Below are 25,181 nucleotides of genomic sequence, written 5' to 3' on the forward strand. Positions count from 1 at the left end.
CCACAAGCTCACGTGCAGCCCAGACCTGCATCTGGCATCAGACCCGGCTCACAGCAGCCTTGCTTGTGCTGCTTGAGTAATTCTAACACACACCAATGTGGGGTTACCATGGACCCAGGGGTTCCGAATTAGGGCTGTGGGAAAACCAAGGACTTTGGCTGAGTTTCAGAGTCATTTGTTCACATAACAATACACACATCCATTCATATACATACACACACAGGAGTATATGTACACATACACACGTGTGAATGCATATTCACATATATAAACCTATGTACATCCATATCCAAAGATCTGAATATAATACATATATATATGCACATCTGCATACATATACACATCTGGATGCATGTATGGAAGCACGAGTCTACACATATACACAGCTGAATGTATACAGTCTATATAACACCATAACACCTGTGGACACACCCACACCCACACAGGCGTGATGGAATATATATCAGAGCTTCTTACAGAACTCCCATGGCTTCCTTTTTTGGGGTAAACACTTGCTGAGAGCTTGACTCCTATCAATAAACCTGCAACTGAGGATAGGTGCTTGAAATCCCCCATGGCCACTACTGGCCTTGGCCATTCCAAGAGATAGAAGGTTGATAGTTAAGAGTGCTGGCTGTGCTGTTGATGTGTGGTCTTCAAGTGACATCATTGTTCTGAGCCTCAGTTTCCCCATCTGCATGAGGAGGCCAGCATACCATCTAGCTCCTGGGGTTGTTAATTCATTTGCATTCTGAGTTTTCTGCCTGGGGTGGGCTGAGCTGGGAGCACTCGGTGAAAATTGGGGACTCTGGCTGGGGGTGGAGGGAGGAGGAGGAGGAGAAGGAGGAGGAGTTGGTGTTCCTTACTAACTCCATATCCTTTTGTACCTTCCTTATTTTGTACCATCTGCATACATTGTCTAGATTTTTTTTTAACCTTCCTAATACAGCATCCTGTTAAGAAGCATTAACTCTCTTCACTGTGATTCTTTGGTCTCATGTTGTCCAGTGTTCTGGTTGGGAACGTTTAGGAGGCTTTTAGTAATGTTACTAGTTTTATCAGCTAATGTATGTAGTTACATATCAGTGTTGAGTAGTGAGACAGAGTTAGACATTCAGCAAATTGTTCCTTTTATTGGATGGTGTGTCAGAGACTGGTTCCAGTGGACACACTGGAGAAAAAGAGCATATTGAAGTTTTATGTTGAGACTTAAAACACAGTGCCTCCCAGAGCAGCAGGCAGATTCACTGAGGAGGAGCAGATGGAGGCCCGGGAAGGGCATGGAGCAGGACAGGAAGGCTGCCCTGGATGACGAGGAAGAGTGTCATATGCTCACAGAGGGGAAGGGAGAGGAGGCTGCCTGGCCTACACACAGCAGTGTTCTGGGGAAACGATGCTCTCTATGTGTCTAATGACAGCTGTTCAGACACCAGGTTAAGAAGTGATATGCAGAGTCTTTGACCCAGTGTCTGGCATAGATTCCATCCCAGGCCACAACCGAGAGACAGCGGCCCAGGATGGCCAGGCAACTGAGCTGGGACAAGCAGCTGCTTTAATATCATTGCAGATCTCAAACAAAAATAAGAATATTCCTGGGGTGGGGCTGTAGCTCAGTGGTTGAGAGTGGACTTACCATACATGGGGCCATTTCTTTCCTTAGATTACCTTGAATTTAGAAAGCCTTTTTGCTCCTCCTTTTCTGTCCAAGTAGTCCCCCCTTCCCCGAGGGTTCAGTTTTCACAGTTGGAGTTACCTAGGTCAACCTCAGTCCAAAAATATTAAACAGAAAATTCCAGAAATAAATAATTCATAAGTTTTAAATACAACTTTTATTATACTGCATTAGAATTGTTCTATTTTATTATTGCTGTTAATCCTTACTGTGACTCATTTGTGAATTAAACTTTGTCATAGCTGTGCATGCACAGAAAAACCATGGCATATATGGAGTTTGGTACTAGCTATGGTTCCAGATATACACTGCGGTTCTGAAACATAACCCCTTGATTAGGGGGACTCCTGTATTCTTGAGTCTAGCTTCTGTCAACTTGACCTTGAAGATGTACCAAAAGTGTAGTAAATATCTTAAATCCCATTTTGTGTTTCTGTGTGTCCTCTGGCATCAAGTGTGTCATCTGCCTGTCTGTGGGCAGGATGAGGAGGTTGCTGGTTTGGGACTTTGGAGCCCTTGGAGCCTTAACAAGCCCTTGACATTGGCTTGTTAAGCCAGTGTGACATTGGGCTTAACCTCTCAATGTCAAATGGGACCCCTTTCCCCACAGAGATGACCCTATTTTACAGATGAGGGGACTCAGACCCAGGGGATCAGGTTCAGAGGGCAGTGAGTCAGGGCCAGGAGGCAGTCAGGTATCCTCAGGTAGAACCAGGCCAGTGGACCTCTCCCTAAGAGTGACCTTGTCTGTGCCTGGGGGCATGTTAGCCTGGCATCCTATCCTCTTTCCTCTGGAAGACCCCTGGAGATCTGAGACAGCAGTTTTCCAGGTTGGGTAAGGGCCTATCTGAGTTGATGCTACTGTGTGGGTCAGGTGAGAATCCAAGAAGAGTTTAACCAGGTTGGAAGAGGGGCAACAGGAAATGGCTACATAGGTAAGTGAGGGTGTGGCTATGTGCCAGTAACACCAAAAAACAAACAAACAAACAAACAAACAAAAAAACCAGGAGGTAGGAACGTACCCAAAGGAAGTGCAAGTAGGGACTCAAATAAATACTATACTGGTGCACCCGTTTGTATCATGGTGTTCACAGTAGCCAGAGGAGATGGTAGCCAAGTGTCCATCAGTGGACAGATGGATAGGTATCCACACAGTGGAATGTTCTTCACCCTTAAAAAGGAAGGAGATTCTGAAACATGCTATACCACAGATGGACCTCGAGGATGTGATGCTGAGTGAACTTAGCCAGGCACAAAAGGACATGCTATGTGATTACACAAGAGTAGTCAGATTCTAGCTTCTATCACAGCTAACTGTGCAAGGGCAGGAGGATAGCCGTGGTTGGGGTCCCCTGCTCCCCTGCAGTGGGATCAACCCTTACAAACAAGACTCAGCCCTGTGCTGAGCTATACATTAAGTATCCAAACAGATGGCACTGGCCACTGCTGCCTCCACAGGCCATTTGCCTGGTTAGCATTGTGGGGACCATCTGTTCCTTTCCTGGCTCAAAGAGAACAACTCCCATTGGCCCAGACCGTATGGGCCATTGCTAAGGGTGGTCATGGTGGCCCATGTGCAGAGGGGTGAGTAGCATTGGGACTCATCTCAAAGGAAGGGATGGCTGCCTCTGGCCTGCCTCAGCTGCCCAAAGGCCAGTTGCTGCCATGAATGGCTTCCACAGCCTCCCTGCAATGGCCTGCAGCCTTTGCCAACAAATCTCATTTAACTATTAGTTTCTCTATGTCCCTGAATGGGGATTGACTTGGATTCCCAGAGTTAAAAGACCAAAAGTTATATAACATCTCCAGAGATAGTGACTGCCTAGAAGCCAACATGTTTATTAAATACTGCTGCAGGCTAAGGCTCTGCAATTGCCTCTGTGGTCAGATAGCAAGTCTAGCATTCTTTAGGAGGAGTCTTTGGACACAGGTAGCAATTGACTTTGTTGAATAAGTGGGCAAGGTGACTTACCTGTAGAAAGAGAAATATAATTGCTTACATGCAAAACAGGGTAGAAATAAGTTTATGATGGCAGAAAAATGTCATGAGGAAGAAAATGAGAATCAGAATTACAGAAACCATGTATTACTCAATACCATGTATTATTTATTATCTTCTGGGCATCTGGATAGCTCTTTCATGTATAGATAACTCCATTCCACTCTTGAAGCAGTTAACCCTGCAAGGTGGTAATTATTAGTCTCATGAGGAAATGAGGTCACCCAGTAGTAAGGGGTCAAGTTAGGTGCAGACAATCTACAGAATCCCAGATCTTGAGAGGGTAAGGGAAGAGCCTTGGACAGGAGCCAGAGAGAGAATCCAGGCTCCTATTGCTGAGTGCCCACTAGTCTCTAGGTACTACACAGCATTGTGCACATGACACCTACTTGGATCTGCACCATAGTGCTTGACCCTCTGTGATGGTAAGCAACAGAGACACAGTGTAGCAAGCTTTAGTGAAAAAGGAGATTCTTAATTTTAGCACCAAAGGTGTGTCTGCTAAACCCTAGAACAGGAGGTAGCCAAGATTTCTGGTGAGGAGAGTGAAGGAAGGTAAAGAAGCTGCCAGGCTCTCTCATGCAAAGCTCTCTACTCTTGAGCAAAGGTGTGGAAATGGTCCACACCTTTACAGTATCCAAGTCCTCCAAAGTCTCTGCCTGGGACTGTCAACCCCATTGGGATCAGGTTGCAGCATACAGAATGATTGTAGGTGAGGTGTGGGCAGCCAACACGGTGTTGTGTAGACCTTCGTCCTACTTAATTAAGTTCAGGGGTAGATCATTTTATTTCCATCTTACTCAGAAGGGATTGAGATTCCTAGAGATTTCCTGCCCATAGTCACATGGTTAATGGTGGGGAGGGTTTGAACTAGGCTTATCCTACTGAAAACCTGTATTTGTAATCATCACATAAAAACTGATCTAGAGGACAGTATAGTAGTCTCCCCCTAAACTGCCAATGGTATAAAGATATATATAAATATATATAAATATACACATATATTATCTACATACATAGTATATTCTGTGTTGCTAGTATATATTATACTATTATATGTAAATACTGTACATACTAATGTATATATCATAGTACATTATACATTATATATAGTATATTGTGTCAATAATGTATGTATATATTATACATGCATATAGATAGATGCAAATTATGTTTTTCTTATATATGCCTATAATAAAGTTTGATTTATAAACTTGGCACAGTGAGAGATTAACAATAACTAATAATAAATAGAATCTTTGTAACAATATACTGTCAAACATGAATTGTTCATTTCTGGGATTTCCCATTTAATATTCTCAGACCACAGTTGACTGCAGGTAACTGAACCCTCAGGAAGTGAAGCTATGGATTATTTGCGGGGGAGACTACCACAGTCTCAAATTCAGCCAGAATCAAGCTGGCAAAGAAACCCATGATGCCTGAGAAGCTGAAGACTACCTGAGCATCTAGGTAGTCTTCAGCCCATCTCTATTTTAAAAGCTCTTCTTTCAACCATGGTGACTAGCTAGCAATTTTCTACAAGCAGTGAAAGTCAGAACAAGAAGCAGGCCTCTGAGAACAATGTGTGACTGCTCACGGGTCATCTGATGTGAGGGAAAGTCCCCACTGCAGGAAGGGCCACTAGGGTCAGCCCTTCTTGGAGACCAGGAGCTAGGCCACATGGTTTTGCACTTGGTTCCACTCTGTCCTCAAACTGAAATCTGTCCTAAAAAACTGCTCCGGCAGAGAATTGGGACACCCCAGGGGTCTGGATGTTCTCATCTGACCTTTCCACAAGTCCAAAGCAGATGGACCCACTTGTTGTCTTTGGCTCCCTGTTGTACTTGAGAGTGAGTGCTCATTCTTAGATATTTCACTTTGCCCATGGGGTAGAGAGGGTGGAATTGTTTATAATGAATATTTTGGTGTAGACCTGACTTGACACTAACTTAGCTACTTTAGGGATGTTTGCCCTGAAATGAACACTGAATTCATGTCTCAAAAACTTGGCCAAGATAGTACAAACTTTAAATGAGATGAACTTACCACACGAGTTGATGGAGTATATACTTGTCCGAAGATGTTACCTAGGGTTGTTTATCTAACAAGATAAGAATTCACCTTCTATTTCATATACACTGAGTGCCAGAGACACAAGTGGGTAGGGTAATGGAGGGGGTGTTCCAATTTCCTCTGGAGCAGAATAAGCCTCAGATAAGGGCAAGAGTTCTGTGGGAAGGGGGATTTTTGAAGCTGTTTGTAATGTGGCATTAATGGGTGCTTTTCTGCTTCTCGCTTTGCAGATTGGAAACTTGGAAGACTACTATCATTTTTATCATAGCAAAACCTTTAAACGTTCAACTTTGAGTAGCAGAGGTCCTCACACCTTCCTCAGAATGGACCCCCAGGTATGCATGGGCAGGATTCCTTCCTATGGATGGAGTGTCCAGGTCTGTGATCCTAACACTGGCCAAGTCTATATTGTGATGTGATTCTAGAGAGAGATTAATTTTCCTTATCTACTTGGGATAAAACATGATAGAGATACAGCAAGATATCAGCTCACCTAAATGCCCCAAGTATTTGGGTTGCTTGTCAGACTTGAGAATTTAAATTCTCTTTTTTTTTTTTTTGGTGGTACTGGGGTTTGAACTCAGCTCTTTGTACTGAGGTGCTCTGCTTAGGCCATGCCTCCAGCCTGGAGAATTTAAACTCTTGACTTTAGTTGGAAGCAACATTCATGTGAAAATAAATCTATCAATACTTTAAACATCTGCTGGGCTGGGAATGTTTGCTCCCACTTTCTGTGTGGGGAGCAGAAAACGTTTTTCTTTTTTTCCCTCTACTTTATCTTGTTATACTAAAATAAATTCTTGCTAAAATTTAAAAAACAATCTATAAGACTGGGGTTATAACTCATGGTAGAACATTTGCCTAGTATGTGCAAGGCCCCGGGTTCTAGTCCCAGCACTGCAAACAAACAAGTAAATTTAACAGACTATGTAATAATTACACCCATAAAGCAAAGCCACCAGTACTTCAAGTGAGAATTTTAATAATGAAATGATCTGGAAGGTGAATGTTTTTGTGGTTATCATAACACATATCTTAATGGTTACCATAAATTTTAAAAACTGGGGCAGGAAGTATAATTCGTTTTCCGTAAAAATTCATGTGAAGATGGTGGAACGGCTCAAGTGGTAGAGTGCCTGCCTGGCAAGCTCAAGGCCCTGAGTCCAACCCCCAATACCACACCAAAAAATAAAATGGTGCCTCCAACTTGTAATCCTAGCTTCTTGGGAGGTAGAGATCAGGAGGATTGTAGTTTGAGGTCAGCCCTGGCAAAAAGTTGACAAGACCCCATCGCAACCAATGGATGGATGCAGTGATGTGTGCCTTCATTCCAGCTGTTTGGGAAGCATAAGTAGGAGGATCGAGGTCCAGGCTGGCTTGGGCATAGGATGAGACCCTATCTCAAAAATAACCAATGCACAAAGGGCTAGGGGAGCGGTTCAAGCAGTAGGTCATGCCTAGCAAGCACAAAGCCCTGAGTTCAACCCCCAGCATCACCAACAAAACAAAGCAAAACAAAACGACAAATCATGTGATCTCTGTTCGAGAGTAAACAAATGTAATTTGAAAAGAGGCTCACATTTGCAGTTTTAATAAAACTCATATTTATTGGGGCAGTTAATTATACCTCCTTTCTGCATAGATTTGAAATTACCGTTTGACAAATATCAGTCAGCAGATGCTTAGTAATATTCAAATTACATATAAATGGCCACGCAAGCCTTTGATAAATTCAGCGACTCGACTCCACAGGTATTGTTTGGGTACCTGTCCTGAGGCTCACTCTGCCCACAGCAGGACCACCCTGCAAATGAAGCAAGAAACAGAAAAATAAATGATAGCTCATAGGGCGATGAGTGCTATTAGGGGCGGATAAAGTTCACGAGAGAAGCAATAGGACCCCCCAACAAAGCAGTGTGACCCCTGATCAACCATAGTTTTGCACAGAGCAATCATCTCTTAAAAGCAGTGCACTGCCTGGTGGGCTGGGCTCTCTATTTTTGTGCAAAATTATTTCAGATATTATCATTTATAATAAAGATTCCATGGAAGAATGTGTGCTTGGTGTGGCCCCATGCCACCCACTGACAGTCATGGCTTCTGCTGTAGTGACAGCAGGGGAACAGTGGGAGAGTTAGTTCTCCTGACCACATGCTGAATTGCTTTTCTCTGGGGCCTCTCCCTGTGGGCATTCTGATTTGAAGTATACAAGGAAGTGACCCCCCATGGAGCTCATTCATGTAAGTGGGCTGTGAAAAGGCAGACGTGTTGTGAATGTATTTCTGAATTCATTTTATAGATGGGTGGATGAGAGGATGTATAGACAGATGGACTGATGGAGGGATGGAGGGATGACTGAAATGTACGGATAAATGATGGATGGATAAATAGATGGAGATAAAATAAAGCATTCTGCCTAATCTTGTTACCCCTTCATAGCAAGGAAAGGAATTTAATGTTAATTAAGGGATTCCTGGGTGCTTGGTTATTTTAATATACATCATCTCACCTAATTACATGGGGCTATGATTCTATCTACTTGCGCTCACACCAGGGAGCATGAATCAGTGCTTTTTCAAAAAGGCTGGTTTCATTGCTTCTAGGAAGCAAAGCCAGATTGAGTCACTCATACCCCAGAATGGGGCAACCGGGGAAGGGCAAGGAGTCCTGATCAATAGGAACAGAGCAGTAGGGGTACTCATTCTGCACCCAGAGGAAGCACGGGCTCTGTGAGGTTGAAAGTGGCCCATCACCTGTCATCTTGGAAGAAATTCTAAGCTAGGAAGGATGTCAACACATCGCCCCTACCCGGGTTCACTTTAAGCAAACAGTGGATCTTTCTTGTGAAGAAATGCTCTTCCTGTGAAATCCATGTAATCATTAACTCCCTCCTGCACAGAGTTCCAATGAGGGCAGCCTGTTTGCATGCAGGGTGCATTTTGGGAAGACACTGGGACAGTGGATTTCTTGGTCCGCTTTCCATAGGAACTTCTGCCAATAAAGCTGCTTCTTGATGTTGGAAGGAAGACAAGGTCAAAATAGAGCACTTAATCTGTATCTTATCTACATCCTCTGTTTTTGGTGACTAAAGTTTAAAACTTTTAAAGGTATTCAACTTGACCATCCTTCCCTTCCTTCCAAAAATATTAACTGCTACCCAGCAGGACTCTGCACTGTCAAAGCCACAGCAAAGCAGGGGGATAGGAGACTTGTGTGTAGGCAATGCAAGCAGATGGCAGTCCTGTCACCTCAGTTCTGCCTCTCTCTGCAGGGTCTGGGTTGCTTGGTTGGTTCCTTTTAGGTGTGTCTAAGGGACTGTATTCAGATTGGGTCTGAGAGCCATGTTCCCAGTAATCAGTTATGTCCCTGAAGACAATGAGAAGAAGACTTCCTAGAAAAAGGCTCAGCAGTGAACTTTTTTCAAACAAGGATACCTTTCACACAGAGTTTCTCGGTAAGTTTCTGGCAGGGCTGCTATCAAAGCATTCCGCCAGTAAAGAAGAAAGAGAAAAAAGGTGCACAGTTGGGCCATCCCAGCCCTGCCTGGAACCTCCATGCGATTGGTTCATTATCTCCCATACCCTAATTAAAGTTTTAGCCCCAGGAGAAGTATATAGACATCTGAATCAATTATGAATTCAGAGTTGTAGTTGAAGTACCTCTGTTTACATGAGTCTAGTTTTAAAGCAAGCTGAATCAATTAGCTGTCAGTCTGATGACTATTTACTTTGTCCAATCATTTCCAATTAAATAGTTGGCGAGATTAGCTATTTTATGGAAGTATGTAGTGTTATCTTTTATTGAAGCTATCTGAACCATTTTTCTATATTAGCAGAGCCTTTCTGTGATACCTTCACATCTGGAAAGTTGTGTAATTAATATCATTAACAAAAGGAAAAGATGATGTAATATTACCCAGAGATACTGGAATGCAAAGTTGCCAGTGTGTTAGAATGACCCAACTGGAAATGAATGTTACAGGGCTTTGGATGAAGTTCAATCAAATACACATGGTATTTTATTTTAATTAGCTCCAGTCTCTGTTGTATAAAAGTACTTTGATAAGTGATGGAATTTACAATCCCCTCCCCAACATCACATAAAAACTGATAAAAGTGTAGATTTGTTTAAACAAAACACAAGAGAAAAGGGGAGGCTATAGTAGAACTTTCCTTCCTTCCTTCCTTCCTTCCTTCCTTCCTTCCTTCCTTCCTTCCTTCCTTCCTTCCTTCCTTCCTTCCTTCCTTCCTTCCTTCCTCACTTCCTTCCTCACTTCCCACCCTCCCTCCCCTTCCCTTCCCTCCCTCCCTCCTTCTTTTCCTCTCCTCTCCTCTCCTTTCCTTTTTTCCTTCTTTCTTTCTTTCATGGTTTAGAGTTTGAATTCAGGAACTTGCTTGCTAAGCAGGTGCTCTACCGCTTAACCCTTTTTGCCTTAGGCATTTTTTTCAAATAGGGTCTCCAGTTTATGCCCAGGCCAGTCTGGACCATGATTCTTTTATTTACACTTCCTGTGTAGCTAGGATGATAGGCATGTGCCACCTTGCCCAGCTGTTATTGGTCAAAATGGGGTCTCATGAACTTTTTGCCTAGGTTGGCCCTGAACTGTGATCCTCCTGATTTCTGCCTCCTGAGTAACTATGGTTACAGGCGTGAGCCACCACGCTGGCCTTTTAGGCAAGCGCTCTACCATTGGGCTACATTCCCAGCCCAGGGCTTTCTTCTTTAATCACACACAGATACACACACACACACACACACACACACACACATACACACACACACACACACACACACACACACACACATGCATGAAGCATCTTTGTTTGCATTGACCTTGTACTAGCATGTGTTGTGGTTTTCTTGACATGTTTTTTATTACCTTTACTTGATATTTTTCTACTATCTTTGAAGGGGCCATTTTGCTCCAGTTGCTCTGCTGACCCGCCCAGTCACGGAGAACAGCCCTAATGTTCTCAGTGCGCAGTATCAGTCACTGGGCTTTTCCAAGGGCTGTCATTTAAGCAAACTGAAAGCATTTGTTTTTGACTTGTTTTTTTGCCAAAAGTCTGGAGAAGGGTGGATGTTTCAGATACATCAGCCAATCGCTGAAAGGACCCATAAATTTTTTTTAAATTACTTGTTCTGATTCTGCTCCAAGCTGGCTTCTAGTTAGATACTGCTGCCTGTGTCTTCCAAACCTTACATTTTAGCACGATGACTCGGGCTCAGCCCTTTCCTTCCCTTTGGTTTTTAGCCAGATGGATGATGGTAATGGAAGGATAGAGATGTTATTAGGGAGGCTCGTGGTGGCTCTGACCAGGCCGGTGGGAACCTCTGGGCTGATGCAACATGTCAGGGTTATAACACTCTCAGTTGCAAAGTGCTTTCGGGGACCAGAGTAGGCATTCTGTTTTCTAGAATGGAACTTTGCCCCTAGAGTTTAATCAGGGCTCAGGTTTCTTTCCAGCAGTGATGCAACATTGAAGCAGCTCTTTCTGTTAACCACAGATGGAATTTTATCTGACAGTTTTGTGTGCTAGAGCCTTTTGAAGTACAAACAAAAAATTCCAGGCAAATAACATGGACACCGAGTGACCGAACAGGTCTCAAGGTTGATGAACTGTGTCGTGGGCTGAGAGCAGGGCTGCCACTGCCCAGGATGGATCTGCCACATGGGCAGGAAGAGATCTGAAGCTATTCTGCCCGATGGTCCTTCAGACCCTTACTCCCCACCCCCTCAGGCAATGTGGATGGGGGAGTTGAGCTGTCTCTTCAGTTTTCAGCACAGCACAACACAACTGGTTTGAGTGGCCTGGTTGCTGGGAATTGGTAAAAATTTGAATTTTAAATATACTTTAAAAGACAGGGTTTTGTAATTTCACCTGCACACTTGCCACTTCTGCTCAGATACCTCATGACATCTCTGAAACTCAACTTACCCTCCAACCCACCTCTGTCTCAGAGAGAAGCACTCATCTGTGTTCTATGGCTCCAGCTGGTGGCTTCCTTCCTCCAACTTGCTTGGAGCCACTCCACCTCCTATCCACGTGACCCTACCCATGTCCTGTGTGTCCTGCCCCAGATACATGGGTTCTCTCACCTGACCTACAGCACTGCCCTGCTTACTGGCCTCCTATGGGCATCCTTGTCCCCACCCCCATCTGCTTCTGTACTCGAGAGGGGTTCTGTGAAATACATGGTGGCCACCAACCCTAGGATGTTCCAGCCCCAAGTCCCAGGTCCCTTTTTGCTCTGACCTCCTGTGACTCCCTGAGCCTTTAAAGTCCTCCTCAAGTGACTTCCCTTTTCCCCTCTGCACAGCCTTACACAGATGCTCCCTGCCTTCCTGCCTTCCCCACTTTCTCTCTTCTACCCCTCCCCTTTCAGCTCAAATACCTCTGTCCCCAGGAAGCCTGCTCTTCCTAGGCAGTTGTTTATATTCTAGAGTTAGCCCAAAGAGTGGGAGCATGGCACAGCGTCGGGTAGATGATAACTGGTTCAGTTTGCTTGGGATCTTGTCAGTGACAGAGATAGGGCTGGCAGGGGAGCTGCAGACGGTTCCTGAGAGGCCTGGATAGGCAAGCTGGGAGCATGACCAGGACTCCAGAACCAGGAAGAGGGGATAGATAGGCCAACTGACCTGGTCCTTGATGCTCCAGGAAAGTTAGCAGCTCGTCTCTTACCAATATAATATGAAGTTCTTGAGAGCCAAGGTCAAGTAACATTTTTTTTTTCCCCTTACAGGTCTGGCAGCTCCCCCAGTATGTAGTAGATGGATGCTTAGTACGTGTTTATTGAGATGAATCTCAATTTTTTACAGATTAGGCTCAACTATGCAAGTTATCTCTGTCATCATTTGCTTATCAGCTTCTTTCTGTGTAAATATTTTAGACATAAATTGTGCAGTACCCTGGTTAAATTATAACAGAAACCCTAAAGGGAGTTTTCATTAGCAAAGCCTTATTATCCTAGATTGCTAAAATAATATACACACTGACAATGGCCAGACATTGGACCTTTTGACCAGCGTCTGACTTCACAAATACATTAGTCTGCTAGGGATGCTATGACAAAGTGCCACAGGCTGGGAGGTTAAACAACAGACATTCACTGTCTCACAATTGTGGAGGCTAGGAGTCTGAGATGAAGGTGTCAGCGGGGTTGGATTCTTTTGTGGTCTTTTGCAGATGGTCTCATTCTGGCTGTGTCCTTACATGGTCTCCCTCTGTGCACATCTGCATCCTAATCTCTTCCTATGGGGATGCCAATCATACTAGATGAAGGCCTACCCCAGTGATCTCATTTTAACTCAATTAGCTCTTTGAGGACTACCTCTAGGGGTTGTGGTGTGGCTCAGTGGTACAGCACTTACCTGGCACCCATGAGGCCCTGGGTTCCACCACTACAGTTGCATTTTAGGCTACTGGGACTTAGCACTTGGGCACAAGTATCTGAGGAGTGGCACAATTCAACCTTAACAATAGAAGAAACTGGGTGTTGGCTGCCTGTTCCGCTATCTGTGATTGGAGCCCAGTGACAGGCGATGAGGGGAGAGCTACCTTCTGATTCCTTTCAGCAAAGAACTAAATTATAAATGAACAAACAGCTTTAACTTCTCAAAGTGCTGTCACACCCACTGTCCCATTGTCCATATGAGCAGAATGAGTACAGCCATCTCTCTGGACAGAATTCAAGAAGTGGTCCCTATAGTGTTTCAGTTTTGGATGTGGGAGGGAGCTAGCTCGCTGCTGCCTTGGTGACATGGGAGGAGGAGGGTGTCTAGTTTGAGTTAAGGTAGCTTTTATTTTCTGGGTTCTTTCAACTTCTCCTCCCTGTCTTCTACTACCCTGGTTTTCCTGGTTCTGGCTATGTAGTTGCCATGCCAGCCTGGCTTCCCTGACACCCCCATAATTTTCCACACAGTTTCTGGGGGGGGTCCCAGGACTTCAACCTCTCCTTCCAATCTTTAAGGGACATGGGCCCCAGGGCGAGAGGTCCTTGGCTTATTTCCTCATTCAGTTCATGTATGTATTAACCACCTCCTCCATGAGAGGGAGGACTCCTCGCCCAGTGTAAGGTGACCCACACTTGGCCACCACTCAGCCTTCTTATCCAGCTTTCCAGCAACTGAATGTCAGTCCAGCAAGGTGTTCAGAGCAGTTTTCATCAATGGGAATTGAGATGTATACACACAGACTGTTGAGTGCAAAGACTCTCAGAGAAGGGCTGACCAAGCACACCACTGCCCCCCTACAGTTTGGAGGCTGAGACCCACTCAGGGTTCCCAAACTTCCATACACAGAAAATAAATGAGAGATTTTCTAGCACTATTTTTCTTCCTGGAAAGGGGCTTTAGGATCCGGTGGCTCCTGGACACTGGGAGTGTGGCCTCTGACTTCCTTCACTGGCTTACGATACTGAGATTTCTCTTGTCCTTTCACAGTTACAGAACAAAGTGCCCTTCCCTTTGATGAAGCCAAGGACAAAAAAGAAAAGAGGAGAGCTGGTAGGAGCTGTCTCTCTTATCTGCATACAACCGTGCACGGAGTGTAGAATCTGCAGGACTCACAGAGCCAGCTGGTGGGTGCTTTCAGGAAGTTCACCAGCGTGATTCAAATGTAGGCCCCTCCCTGTGATGCTGTGTAGTATCCCTGTGATGTCCATCGTCACCTTAGCTCCATCCTCAGCAAATATTCTGGGCCCTCATATAGGACTGTCCAGCTCCTGAGAACTTGCTGGAACTTCTGGAGAAGCAGCAGGGCCCCTCTGGGCAGGCAAGGACTTGAAGGCACATGATGGTATTGGGTGGAGCCCAACCAGGAGTTCATGTTGTCTTTGGTGACTTTGCCTCTTGGAAGGAAGTTCCAAAACACCCTTTGTTGCTTGTCATACCCAGGACCAGTGTATCAAGTGAGCTTCTTTTCAGGCACTGTGCCCATGGCCCACAGGAAAGAGGACATGGCCAAGGTAGCCACTTGGACAATATAAACAGCTCAGCAGCACTGATGACCCCTGACACCCCCAGGTCATTTGCCACAAGCTCCACAAGGCTCCTGTGGGTCTCTGCTTGTTTATGTTGTATCTCTTTATGGGTGTCTTTAGATTTCACCTGATCTTATCTACACACCAGAGATGCTTGATTTTAACTTGACTTATAAGAAGAAAGTCAGAGGAAGGTGTATGGTATAAAAAGAAATGTAGGACTGGGGTATGACTCAGAGGTAGAGCACTTGGCCTAGCATGTACGAGGCCCTGAGTTTCATCTCCAGCACCAAAAAAAAAAAAATATATATATATATATATTCATGTCATCTTTAGATGATGATAAAGTCTTCCTTATGCTGGAGTTCTCTTTCCCAGAGCAAAGAAACTTCTAGGACAAGTATGCTATGTATTTAGCAGAAAACACAGAAACAACAAATGGATCCAAAAGGAGAAGGCTCAGACTAAAGTTTCCTGTCCAAAATGACAAATGAACAAATCAGGACACTTTCTACAGGTTTGTGGACAGATGTGATTTGTATGGGGCTGGAGATGGCATTTAACAAACCTTGTTCTTGCCTCAAATCACAGAGAATGGGTTTTCTACAACAACAACAAAATGTCATCCAGTAATCACATTTCCAACTCAGAAGTATGTTTTTAGAAGTATTATTTGTGATCTGTGGACTGGCGGAGTGGCTCAAGTGGTAGAGCACCTGCCTAGCAGGCATGAGGCCCTGAGTTCAAATCCCAGTGCAGCCAAAAAAGGTCTATTTGTGGCTGTGTTATAGTTATAATCTGCAGTATATTCACAGTTAAAATCTGAAGCATACCTTCATTTCTTCATTCAGGAAACATTTAGAAAGCTCCTAATGCATGGCATGCCACAATACAGAGCAGAAGAAAATCACGTCACCCCCATGCAAGTCAGCTTTCCCTCACTGTGGCAAATGCTTGAGATGAATCAACTTGAAAAGAGGAAAATTCATTTGGCTCACAGTTTCAGAGGTTTTCATCCACAGTCACCTAGCCCTGTCTCTTTGGGTCTGTGACAGCACTGTACATCATAGAGGGAGCAAGTAGCAGAAGAGTCAAGTTCACCTCATGGTTAACAGGAAGCAGAGAGAGAGAGAGAGAGAGAGGGAGAGAGGCAGGAAAGGGCCCCACTATCCCCTCAAAATCACTCTTCCAATAACCTTAACTTCTTTCTATTCCCCCTGCCACTTTTTTTTTTGGAATACTGGGGATTGAACCCAGGGTCTTTCACATGCTAGGCAAACACTCCACCACTGAGCCACCACTCCTTCAGCTGAGGCCCCACCTCTTAAAGGTTCCACCACTTCCCAATGGCACCAAGGCTGGCAGCCAAGCCTTTATCACGTGGGCCAATGGGATACCTCCAAACCATAACCACCCCAAATCCATTCACTCAGAATCAAATGAAAGGCCAGGCTCTTTCATTCATTAGGACTTATTTTCCAAGTTATATATGTAGGATCTTAAAAGATGAACGATACATACTACTGACTCCTCCCACACCTTTTTTCACAAAGAGGAAGTTTGAGCAACCCACATAGACAGTACAAGGCCCCTGATGCATGGACCATGATTCAAACTTCATGGGAAAGTGATAGTCCAGGCCTGTTCACAGAGAAGCATTGTGGCTTTCCATTTGTCCTGGCCCTCTCAGGGGGAGAATAGTTCACCTCCCACAGAAGATGTCACACTGCTTTTCCTACCATAGATAATCACATCCACGTGAAAAAATAGTCCCTCATCCTCGACTATCACCATGTCACTGTTTGTTTGTGAGTTGTACAGAATAAGCCCACGAGTGACATGTGCTTAGGGACCCTCCGCCACATAGCTCTTTATTAAATTTCACTGCCTTATGCATAAAGAGAGTCATTGAACTTCTCAAAGAGCTCCCCTTTAGAATGGACTTGAGCTGATTCTGTCTGGTAGGCAAGTTCAAGTTTCAGTTACTTGAATTTGAGTCATTGGACAACTCTGGCCTTCCCAGAGTGGCCAGGTGGCTCCTGAGCTCCAACCAGAGGGGCACCTGAAGCCAAAATTTACATCCAAGCTGTTGTCGAGAGCTGGGTGTCTTGGTGCTGGATGGGGACCAGGAGTGATCATGCTCATCTCCCTAGAACTTGGTGTCAGTCCCAAGGAAAGATTGTGACAAGCAAGTAGGTTAATAAATGACCCCAGGATGCCCACCTTCCAGTCCACAGAACTCAGGAAGGTGGATCTGGACAAGGGCTTTCTGTTTGTAATGGGCAGGAAGTGAGATCCAGGTTGCTGTCATGCTTTCTCTGGGATGGGTGAGGAGCACGGCAATGACCTGGAGGAAGAAAGGACCAGGTGACCATTGGCCAAATTAGCCTTGAGCTGTGCTGTCCACCTGGGTTGCACCTCCACACAGTTGGGATCCAGAATCCCCACGCCTGGCACATAACCCACTCCACTCACTTCTGCTGGCTTGACGCTGTCCTGTTGGCAGTCACAGGCTTGTAATGAGCTAGGCTTATGGCCAAAGGCTTGGGAAGGGCTGAGGCCAGGCCACTGGGGAAGCCCAAACCATGCTGTAGACCTGGTCCTGTGACAGCCCACCTTCAGAACTGTGTGTCAGCATAGGGCTCTTTTCAGAGCCCTACAATGACAAGGCTGGGATGGCCCAAACTCATGGCATTAGGAAACTACATCAGGGCTTCCAGAAACTTGCTTTTCTCACTGATCTTGGGAGAGTCATCCCCTCAAGCTGGACAGAGCAGAGTTCACGCCCTTCTCTGACTGGATGTGCACCGTGGTAGACACAGCTGTCAGAGATATGGGGTAGGTAGTTAGAGCTTGGCCTGGCAGGATGGATGGAAGCAACCCTACTAGCTTGGAGCCGGGAAGAATTACACCCCACTGTCGTTATAACAGGATGTGTGGCAGGTTATGAAATATTGTCTTGGGTATTTTATGCCAGGTGGAAGCTTTCTCGTTCAAATAGCAATATATATAGGGAGGGCTGAAAACACCATCAGCAGGTGTTAAGAACAAAACATCTCATTTAATAGTTTTCTTTTTTGGTTGTAGTATCTGACAATGGCAAATATAAATCAACTGGATACCTAGGTTCTTAAAGTGTATAACCCCAAAATGCTTTTGAGCTCCTTGCAGGGTTTCTAAGGAGCCCGGTCTACGGGGTGCTTTATAGACGAATTACCTTGGTGGTGGGTCAGGCTAGGGTACTTCTTTCCACACATTTCGTTCCATACACCAAAGATGTCTTTGAGGTCAGTCCCCACCCCTAACTGTGAGTCTGCCTGCCTTTGGGGGTGCTCTGCTCTCCTCCCTCGGGACACTGGGGAAGTTGAGGCTAAGAAAGTGGATGCCTTTGCCTCCCCGTCCACTTGGCCTCAGGCATCTCTGACAGCTATTCCAGCTTCCAGGACCAGCCTGGAGTCTCCAGCCTTGGCCCAGTGGCCTCCAAGGCCACTTTGACCTCTGCGTCCTTGTCTGCTTGGTCGGAGCCCCAGACTGTGGCACAGCCTCCTTGCGAGCAGGGACTGGGTGCACACTCATCTTCACTCTACCAGTCTTGGATACCAGCACTGTACTAAATCCTAGCTTTGAGCATTATTGGATGGGGAGTGGCAGAGGAAACCACAGCAAGACCAAGAAAACACTTCAACTTTCCTGGACTCTTTTCCCCAAAATCCTGTACAAATGATTAAGTTTCTTTCATCACACATGATGATAACAGGTGCGTGCCAGGTATTGGTCTGAATGCTTTGCACACTGTCTGTATGCTAACCCTCAGCAGAACACATGGTGGTCCCATTCTACAGACCAACAAACTGAGGCCAAGAAGGCTAACTGCCTGTTCTATGTCTCACTGCTGGTGAGTGTGAGGCTGGGTTTGAAGCCAGACAGCCTAGCTCCTGGAGCCCCGTTCCTAAGTATCATTTATTCAGCTTCTCAGATTTTTTTTCCTTGCTCATGAAGGCAAATACACCACTTAAGAGAAATTTATAAAAATCCTGAGAGTAATTTAAACATTTGAAATTAGGAATAATGTCACCATCTGGGAATTGCCGCTGTTCATATTGAGCTGCTGCTACCCTTTCTAGATTTTTTTCTGCGCAGGTTTTGGTGCCATGTCTAATGACTGTCAAGAATTTCAGCATACAGACTATCATAACACACTTCTTCACGTCCTCACTGTAAGACAATTTCCGTAATAGTTTGACCAAACACTTTCTTTCCTCTCTTCACTCATTTCTTTCCCGTACATCTATTTCCTTCTTCTTTGGAACAAGGGTCACTTGTCAATTTTGGGGCAAATTCACACGGTCGATTGTTTTTAGTAGAATCACTTCCAAATCCATCAGTGTGGCGTTTCCCTCTCCATGTATACCAAACGAGGTGTCATTTTTCAAATGTCTCACTTTGAAGTAAAAATGTCTCCCTGGAACATACCTACAACAATGCAAATATGTTCAGATGTTTGCACTCTTGCAAAAAGGAACCTACAGCGCTGATAAAGAGGCTACGTGGAGTCTTCAGATTGCTTTTAAAATGGTAACTCCCGTTCTTCCGGTAGGTGAAATGGATCCAGCAACAAGAAGTGAAGCGGAGGGTGAAGAGACAGGCAAGGAGCGACCCTCAAGCCCTTTATTTCAACGATCCTATTTGGTCCAACATGTGGTACATGGTGAGTGGGGGGTGGGCCCCTCTCTGTCCCCAGGCATCTGCACGCTGTGTCTATGGAAAGGGTTCATCTCCCCCAGGCGAGCTCAGTTCTCAGGATGACACCAGACAAACACACTTCATCTTGAGTATAAAACTCCCCACTTCCGGGGTGGGTGAGTGTGTGCGACCCTTTTGTCTGAGATGATGGAAAAGTCAATGGAAGGTTGTTTGTAGGGAAGTGACTGGAAGGACTAACCAAATGTTGGAGACCCATCTGTGTGTGCAGAGCCCCGAGGGGGAGGACGACGGATAGATTGCCAGGTGCAGCAGAAGTCAGGGGAGCCCTCCACACTTACTCTCCCTGGACCCATGTGGAAAGAGAGGGTCCAGGCCAGAGCAGGGGCTGCTGTTGCCATCCCTCTTCCAAGTGTAACCAGCTTTCTGTGGGTTTGCACCGTGTGTCCCTTCTGCATCAGGGGTGTCTGTGTCTTCTGGTTTTTGTCTCTGTGTATACAGCATTGTGGTGACAAGCACAGTCGCTGCCGGTCAGAAATGAATGTCCAGGCAGCGTGGAAGCGGGGCTACACAGGAAAAAACGTGGTGGTCACTATCCTTGATGATGGTATAGAGAGGAATCACCCGGACCTGGCCCCAAACTATGTAAGTCGAGCCCTTGAAATGACCTGCAAAGACAGTCAGCCATGCTAGTCATTAAATACGTGCAAACTTAGTAGTAAGTTGCCATTCTTCCCTCACTCCCCATTAAATTAGGCAATAAAGAAAACCATGCTGCAGGGGAGATGGACACAAACATTCTGCCACGTGCTACTGGCCTAGAGAGGGGTTTTACAGATGGATTTGCTCACGTGTTTGAGGAGTTGCATGTACTTTTAGGAAGTGAAACCTAAAGAAACCCGTGCAGAGATGGTCGTCATGTGGGTATTAGCTCTGGACAATTGCAAGGTTAAAACATGGGCTTTCCACCCACACAGCCTGGGCTCCTGACCTGGCTTGGCAACCACTAGCTCTGAGACCCTTGATCTCTCTGGGCCTCAGTACCACCATCTGTAAAATGGGTTAGTATGAGGACTACTATCTTTCAGGATTTCTGGAATGAAGAGAGTAGTAAATGTGATGAAAGCAACATTGAATTCTCTAAAGAACCAGGGGCCTTAGCAGGGGCCAAGCAAACCTGACAGTATCCAATGGATAGATACTTAGGCAGCTCTTAGACATAAGTTTTGAAGACTGTCAACACTAAAAAGGAGAATTTTCTTAAAAAGCTACATGAACATTTCTTATTAAGTGTGTAAGCAAAAACATACATACTAAAATATAAAATGAAGGAAATTCTGGAAGTCCTATTCTAGGACGATATAGGTGAACCTTGAGAGTTTGAGGCCCTAGAGTCTCACACTCACAGAGACGTGGACTGCTGGTTGCCAGGGGCTGGAAGGGGAGGTAGGAGTTACTATTTCCTGGGTGCAGTTTCAGTTTTGCATTATTTTGTGGATAGATGGATGATCATTGCACAACAGTATGAAAGTATTTTGAATACTTTTTATGTGGATAGCCACCTAAAAATGGTTAAGATAACAGACTTTATGTCATGTGGTTTTTTTTACCACAATAAAAAACAGGTAAGAGGATAGTTATAGTAAGAGAGAAACTCTGTGTGTAGTTTTCTTTATTTTCCAGGATAGACAGAAGAGTGGTTTCCAACAGGGCTGTTAGATTCTGTGCCATCTCTCTCCACTCACCAAGATTAATTCCTAGGATTCTTACGCAAGCTATGATGTCAACGGAAATGATTACGACCCATCGCCACGATACGATGCCAGCAATGAAAACAAGTATGTCACTTTGTCACCTCTTCCTTGCAGAATTGCATTGAATTTCCTCACAAGGGGGCCCTGGAGAGGTTCTGGGCTATGGGTGCTTCTCCACCTTACTGGGTTCTACTGGGGGCTTTGTCCAGAACTGGTAAAGCCTCAGCTGGCCCAGCCCTATAGATACAGGTGACTTCTGTGAGTTCACCTCTTCCTTTAGGAACATTACCTCTGCTGGTCAGCTAGAAATGGGTGTTAGGCCTCTTTCCAGCCTTGTTGGAATATTTTAAAAGAATTTCCCTTGTCTTGCTGTCTCCATGACTGGTTGCATTAAGACATTGGTTTGGCCTATCCGAGCACACAAGTCATATGCCTCAGCTTTTGTGACTCCATCCTTGACCAGATGAGCAAGATGGAATAGCCAATAAGGGTCAGTTCCCTGCTCTACCACCCACATGGAGGGACCTCATTGAGATGCTGTGTCTTAATTAGACTTTTCCGTGGAGATGACATTCCCACTTCATAGGGTTGTTGGGAGGGAGCAAATGAAGTGACAAGTAAAGAATGCCCTCTGTAGGGCTCAGGCATCCATGGGAGTTTATTACACACTTAAGACACTTATCTCTCAAGATCCCATCACCTCCTTGGTGATGCTGGAGGTCCCGCCTCCATGGTGGGCCTGGAGAGATCAGGTGACCTATGCAAGATCAAAAGAACTCCTGGTAGTTCTTTCCCTGTGCTGGCTTGTCCTTTCTTTGTCAGCATACCCTACACCTAGCTCTTACCATTTTTCCAGAACCATTTAGAGGAAAGTTGACAGTTGCTTAACCATGTCTGTCCTCCCACTACAGTTGTGTTGATCAGTTTTTAGTCACTGTTACAAAATCCCTGAGATAATCAACTTATAAAGAGAAAAGATGAAGTCTGATGTAGTGGTGTGCACCTGTGGTCTCAGCTACTCAGGAGGATAAAGCAGGATTGCTTGAGCCCAAGAGTCAAGGCAAGCCTGATAACAGAGTGAGACTCCTTCTCTGAAAAAATTTTAAAAAGAGAGAAAAGGTTAATTGTGGCTCACAGTTTTGTAGGTTCCAGGTCATGACTGATTGGCCCATTGCTTTGGACATGATGGAGCAAAACAGTATAACCTTATTAACCAGGAAGCAGCCAGGGTCCCACAGCCCCTCCAGAGAAACTCTTCCAATGACCTAAGGACCCTCCCAATAATGACCCCATGGGGCTGAGCCTTGAACACCTGGGTCTTTGGGGGACATCCAGCATTCAAACTAGTGCAATTAAACTAAATTAACACTAAAACTAGTGCATTTTAGATTTCAGTTGATTTGACGCTGATGTTCAAACACCAATGCCCACTTGGTGCTGCCCAGGGGGGTGCGGCCAGCTACCCGGTCTACATGACAGGCTGCAGAATTCCCCAGAGCTGCCAAGGCCCTCTCCTCAGAGCTGTTTTCCCTGCTTTGCACCCCAAGGTGCCCTTCCTGCCCAGCAGTGAGGATGCCTGGGGCAAAGGAGCCTGTTTCCTGGTCACACATCAGGAGGCAGGGAAGCATGACCCACAGCCCATGCAGTGACCCCTGAAGGGCAGGATTGGACCCCTGTGTGAGCCATAGAGCTATGTGGCCCTGGCAGCAGCTTTGGCCTCAGGGCCAGGAGAGGTGCAGAGAATGACAGAAGACTCCCTTCCAAGGGCTAACACACCCTGGGCCATTTTAAAAGGCTGTTGTAATTTGAATCAGTGATTTTAATTCCCTGAGTCTCTTCCCAAAATGGGTGCTGTTAGAGTCACTCATATTTTGGCCTGTGCTGTAGGAACTGACCTGATGTGGCAGATGGGAGGAGGGGAGTCATGACTGAGGAAAGCAATTTGTTTGGTGGTAATTTCTTCATCTTTCTTTATCACTCCTAAGGTTACTACTGAGTGTTCAACTTAGAATGTTCTTCCTTGGCTCCTGTTAAATGGCAATGAAAATCATAGGTTGTCCTGCTGAGCATGGTGCTGTAGTGCACAGGGGACAAGACCTAAGACATAAGTACAGTACTGTCCCATCAGTCAGTCAGACAGACATTGACGCTGCACCTGTGTGTGCCAAGCAATGTGTTGTTAATCACAGAGACAGAGCTGAGGCAACCTCCATGAACAACAGTGGCAGTGACTCCATGACAGGTACTAGGGGAGGAGGGGACCACTGGTGTTGGGAGCAGGTACCCTGATGGAGTAGGGGAAGGGGGACTGGGGAGGCATCCTGGAAGAGACAACCTGTGAGCAAGCACTTGTCATGTGGCAGAGAGGGCTGTGCCCTCTTTCCAAGGAGGTGTGCTGACCACAGGGGATACAAAAAATGGTCTACACTGGCATCCCCAAAGTACGGACAGCTGATCCTTGCTATAGGGAAACTGAGCAGTGTGCAGAATTCATTAACATTTGCCTGGCCAGAGTCTCACTTCCATGTTTTTCCTTTGCAGACATGGCACTGGCCAGGGTCTCACTTCCATGTTTTTCCTTTGCAGACATGGCACTCGTTGTGCGGGAGAAGTTGCTGCCTCAGCCAACAACTCTTACTGCATCGTGGGCATAGCATACAATGCAAAAATAGGAGGTAAGGCCAGAGCACAGCTGGGAGCAGACGGGCCGGGGCCAGACAGAGAACTTCTTTCCTGTGGGACTCAGCAGCCTTCATGTCCTTTGACCCTGGCCAGGGCAGACCCCTAGGCTAGAAGCAACAATGCCAGTTGTGCCATGACCCAGATGGCCAGCCAGTGGCCAGGTCCTCGAGACAGAGGGGTGGCTTACTGTGTTGTCTGAAGAGCCAGCTCACATTCCATCAGAAGAGTCTCTTTCTTTCTTGGGGCCCTACCAGCGAGGCTGCTGACTCACCTCAGCCATCAGACAGCCACTTCCCTGACAGATGTGCAATGTTTCCTTGGGCCTATGGTCTCTCTCAGGTTCCAACTCCCACTCCAGCCTGCTGGACCACTTCTCCTACCTCTGTCCCTTGGCTTTAGCCAAATAACATTTGTCATAGTGTTCCCCCGCCCTACCACCCAGACATAGTGCCAAATACCATGTGCCTCACAGTGGAAATAATGGTCATAGCACCTAGGCTTGCAAAATTCCCTTCCTTGCCTCTCTTGGCTCAGTCTACCCGTGATTTCTCGCCACTTTGTGCCCACTGTGCTTGGTGACTCTTTCCTGCCAGCCATCCCCCCATTTCCATCTTGTTCCCCAGAGAACCAGCACTTCTAGTGCCCAACCCCAGAGTGTGTCTGTCTTTGTTATTTAGTTCTTTTCTGTCGTTAACTCAAAGTGAGCTTGCTAATATGCAAGTTTTTTTTTTTTTTTTTGCTGTACTGGGGTTTGAACTCAGCACCTCATGCTTGCTGGAAGGCACTCTACCACTTGAACCACTCCATCAACCCTGTTTTGTGTTGGGTATTTTCGAAATAGGGTCTCATGAACTATTTGCCTGGGCTGGCGTTGAACCACGATCCTTCTGATCGCTGCCTCCCAAGTAGCTAGGATTACAGGTGGGAGCTACCAGTGACCAGCTCTCATCCGACTCTCAGGGTCACACATATCACACATATCTTTCCATGCCTTGTGTCCTGAAGTGCCTACTAAGTGCACAGTACTGAGCAGGTGGGGCCAAGGAGGGGGTGCCAGGGGCTGCAGACCTCACCTGGGAGGCCTATAACCTCTCTACTGGAAGGTGTCCTTACTCATTTGATGATATCTTTGCAGGGATGGTTGCAGCCCCTCAGCTCCACAGGAGCAGTGGGGAGGTGGGGCCAGGGGTTTCCTGATCACCTAGTCCTTGGAGAATTGCCTGAGTTTCAAAAAGAGGAGCCCCAGCTTTTACTTAAGACTCTGCCTGCCCTGTCCCTTGGAAATCTTTGAAGTGGCTAGGACCTGTCATTCTGT

The 25,181-nt window shown here is 45.8% G+C and overlaps 1 protein-coding gene across 2 annotated transcripts in view; it reads left to right on the forward strand.

Moving 5' to 3' along the window:
• Pcsk6 (proprotein convertase subtilisin/kexin type 6) overlaps positions 1–25,181 on the forward strand; it is a 182,607-nt gene that overhangs the window by 43,365 nt on the left and 114,061 nt on the right. For both annotated transcript variants that reach the window (XM_074061558.1, XM_020161715.2), the window contains exons 2-6: positions 5,978–6,082; positions 19,327–19,437; positions 19,932–20,075; positions 21,192–21,268; positions 23,771–23,859. In XM_074061558.1, coding sequence (XP_073917659.1) covers positions 5,978–6,082; positions 19,327–19,437; positions 19,932–20,075; positions 21,192–21,268; positions 23,771–23,859 — 526 coding nt within the window. The remainder of the gene's footprint in view (positions 1–5,977; positions 6,083–19,326; positions 19,438–19,931; positions 20,076–21,191; positions 21,269–23,770; positions 23,860–25,181) is intronic.

This window comes from Castor canadensis, chromosome 19 (genome assembly GCF_047511655.1).
Source record: "Castor canadensis chromosome 19, mCasCan1.hap1v2, whole genome shotgun sequence".
Lineage (NCBI taxonomy): Eukaryota > Metazoa > Chordata > Mammalia > Rodentia > Castoridae > Castor > Castor canadensis.